The following is a 3,864-nucleotide window of genomic DNA, read 5'->3' on the forward strand; positions in this document are numbered from 1 at the left end:
ATAGTAAAGTTGATGCGTTTCCTTTCATCTGTTTCAATCTCCTATTGATGCTAACCCTGGAAACTCCTTTTTAGTGTACTTCTATTATCTTATTTTCATGATCCATTACATCAGAAGCTCAAAAAATTTGATGCTTTTGTCTTGATGGTAGAATATAAATCAAAAAGGAATGCTGGATCTACATTATCCTGTAGATATGGACCGCTTCACTGCTTGTCCAAGCAACAAGTATATATAACAGCAGCTTCAAACTTACATGTGATCATGTGTGAGCCTCGTGACTCAACAAAAGAGTAAAAAGAGGCATGTACAATTCATTCTATCTATGACGTGCTCCCTCATATGCATATGTATACAATTTGGTTTTGCACGGTAAAAGCTTCAGGGATTCCCTCAGGTTACAAATAGGAATAGTAAAACCAAATTCAGCTGATATTTATCCGACATGAACCAACATTTTGACCTAAGTGTTCGATACTTACATCAAACAGATACCCAACTGCCAGTCCTAGATTTTTCGGAAAAAAAAAAATCTAGCTGAGGAAAATGGACCTAACCAATGTAGGGGTCGGTTGTATATATTTTTCGCATGAGAGAATGATCCACCATCTTTTACCACGTCAACTGTTGGATTTTCTCGAACAAAACATCAATCATCGGATCGCGCAACGGTCACTTGAAGATTTATACAAATATATCGTAAAAAAGAATTGAAGTGCTTTGAGATGTGTATAGGATATAATCTAATGGTTGATATTGCATAAGAAATATCAATCTTTCTTTCACACGGAAGACACATCCTCAACCCTCAATCTAGAGCTAGTGAAATAGTTTTGAAAAATTTGAATCTAAAACATACGAGTAATATATTGAGACAAGTAGAGCCAAGATTTGCAGGACATTAAATTCTGAATTTAGAAATGCCCACATCCTGCCTTGGTCGCAGAAAAAATTGCCTCCAAAACCTTCGCTCTGTGGACATTACGACAATCACGCAATCAGTCCCAGGCTCATGCAAAAAGCTTGACATCCCCACGTCAACCCCCTCAGTCTAAGCTTCCAACCCTTCGGTTGGTTCGGTCTCCGAACCGTCCGGTCCGGCTCGGTCCGATTAAGTCCAGTACCCGGCCCAAAAATCCGGCGAGAAAAAGTTTATGTACGTGCTCGTATAAAATTCTTATGCGCGAGTTAGATCTGCCGTCCATCATCCCTATAATCGAAAGCCGTCAGATTAGACTTCACTGACATCAGACGGCTGTGCATCAAATCGGCATTGAAGATACCGACGGCGATCAAACCCTCGAAACAACTTCCTATTAATTATTCTCTTAATTAATTAACTAATTTAGTTGATTACTGTATTAATTAATTAATTTAATAATTTGTGACAACTATAAATGGATCCCCACCCTTCCTTCCTTCCCTCCCTCCCTCCCTCTTGGCTTCCGAGCAGAGGAGAGAGAGAAGAGAGAGAAATGTTGGGGAAAGGCTTAAATCACTGCTTCTCTCGCTTCAAGCGCCCTTCCCATTCTACCCCTCCGCCCATCACCCATTCCCTAAATGCCCCCCGGGCCTCCGCTACTTCGTCTTCCTCCGTGGTCTTTAAAAGTTTCAATTCCCTCTATGACCCCGCCGCCGCTACCGCCTCCGACTCCGAAACCCTAATGCTAACCCTCTCCTCCTCCGCTGCCACCGCCGCCGAGGGCTCCTCCTTCTCCTCCTCCTCTGATTCCGCCGCCGGCACCACGGCGGCCTACGAGGGCTCCTGCCCTCCGACCGCGACCTCTCCACTGCCATCGCCTCCCGCCGCTTCTTCCCAGCCTCCCCCGGCCCGTCGAACTCGATCGTGGACTCGGCCGCGGTGGCCGTCGGCGTCCTCGGTGCCGGGGTCGCCGTGCCGACGTACTCACCGGACCCATACTGGGAGTTCCGGCGGTCGATGGAGGAGATGGTGGCGGCGCTGGGGCTGGACCTCCGGGCCCATGCCGCCCAACTCCACGAGCTCCTCCTCTGCTACCTCGCCCTCAACCGGAAGCACGCCCACAAGTACATCGTCGGCGCCTTCGCCGACCTCATTCTCGGCCTCGCCGCCGCCGAGACGCGCCGAACCGACGCCTAACCTCCCTTCCTCCCTCCTCCGCCGCCGGAACTAAAGACCGTTGTTATCCTGCGCCTTCGCCTCTAACCTGCGCTCTTTCTTGTTTTTTTTTTTTTTTCCTTTTTTAAAAAAAATTAAAACGACGGTTTGGATGACTTGCCTTTGTTTTGTAATCTTATACGTAAACACGATCTTTGTACAGCTTCTTTGCGAGAAAAAATGGTTTTTTTTTTTTTTTTTTGTTCCTTGTTTTCAAATGTAAATTTTTTTAGCATAGAATGATCTCTGCCGTCCATTTAAATCCACACAGATAGCAGGGAGTGGATGGCAGCAGGTTAAAGGGAGGGGATAGCAGATATATATATATATATCAATGCTTACGTGCCATATATATATATATATATCAATGCTTACGTGTCATTATATGATTGGCAAACAAGTGGGGCCGGTATTGGTTTTGGGAAAATGTCACTGCGTAGATTACTTGTGGGCCCGCATTGTTTGGTGGTGGTGGAGGTAGCATTAGCGGTGAGTGGGGAGTGGTGGTGGCGGTGGTGGTGGCTGGGTGGACGGCACATTTGGAGGTAGCCAAGTATGTTTCCACTTTCATCTTGCTGTCACCACTCACCACCCACCGACGTTTTTGGATCTTTTTTGCGGAGTAACGTAAAGCACTGTTTGGTTCGGGGATAATTTGGGACAAATCTTTAACGTGAATATGTTCAGCCAAATGCATGGCTTAAAAGAAGGGGAGAAAAGAGCTTTCTTTAAAAAAAAAAAAAAATTATAACAATGTCTTTTTCTTCTAGCCAGCTTGTTAGCCGATGTGTGAGTTAGAATCAACTAATCTACTTTGCATGTGTCAGTTTCTACTTTAGTTTGCAATTGATTTCTAAAAAAGATAAATGAAAAGTGGAATTTTCTTAAGACTTATGTTTGTACCCCTTGTATGTCATTATCTATCTTCTCACAGATAACCTCAAATGTTTTTGTGTTGCTTGCTTGTTCAATCTTAAAATAGGGATATATTTGGTTTGCATGAAATGGTATGGTTGATCCGACCTTTTCTTATCCCACCACCAAATGTAGTTCAAGCAAAGTCTAAAATTACAATCAATATAACGCTACAGTGGTTTCAGACCTCCTTTCTACACTATTTATAAAATAAAAAGGAAAGATAGTGGCCATTATGGCACAAGATTTGGTCCACTGTAACGGCAATAAAGGTTGTTACTTGTCATTTGGACTATCTTCTTGATAAAACAAAATCTTTTAAAAATTGAAAGTTTTTCCAAGAAAAATTTGTACCACTGGAAATTAAATAGTTGTTCATTAAGTAAACAATGATTTGGACAATAGTACTTATTATGGTTTGCTATTTTCCATTGCATGTTTTTAGGTAGATATCGGATCATTATTATATAACCATTGTAGTTATTATTATACTAATATTAAATAATTAAATTGCATAATATAGGTAAACAATAGTTGTTTAATTGTTACGATGGTCCACAACGATTAAGTAGGGTCTATATCAAAAAAACCTAGTTTTATCGAGGATACTAGCGGGGAGAGACTCAAGAGTGAGACAGGGAGAAGAGGGGAAGGAAAGGAGGATGAGAAAACTTGAGCAACTACAACTCATCTTGCAATTAATTTGGCAGCAAGTCAACCCACGTAAGATAGCCTTGCCTTGAGTTGTAGCTTAATAAGCAACTCAACTGATAATGCAGTTCAAGTTACTGGATGTTCATGAGCGGAGATAG

The 3,864-nt window shown here is 42.6% G+C and overlaps 1 protein-coding gene across 1 annotated transcript; it reads left to right on the forward strand.

Annotated features, from left to right (window-relative positions):
• Positions 1-1,438: 1,438 nt before the first annotated feature.
• Positions 1,439-2,210, forward strand: LOC140852049 (transcription repressor OFP16-like). Its single transcript, XM_073244747.1, is given in 2 exon segments — positions 1,439-1,770; positions 1,773-2,210. Coding segments are annotated over 2 exon segments (642 nt in total). The 5' UTR covers positions 1,439-1,475; the 3' UTR covers positions 2,120-2,210.
• Positions 2,211-3,864: the final 1,654 nt, after the last annotated feature.

The sequence above is a fragment of the Elaeis guineensis genome, chromosome 10 (assembly GCF_000442705.2).
Source record: "Elaeis guineensis isolate ETL-2024a chromosome 10, EG11, whole genome shotgun sequence".
Lineage (NCBI taxonomy): Eukaryota > Viridiplantae > Streptophyta > Magnoliopsida > Arecales > Arecaceae > Elaeis > Elaeis guineensis.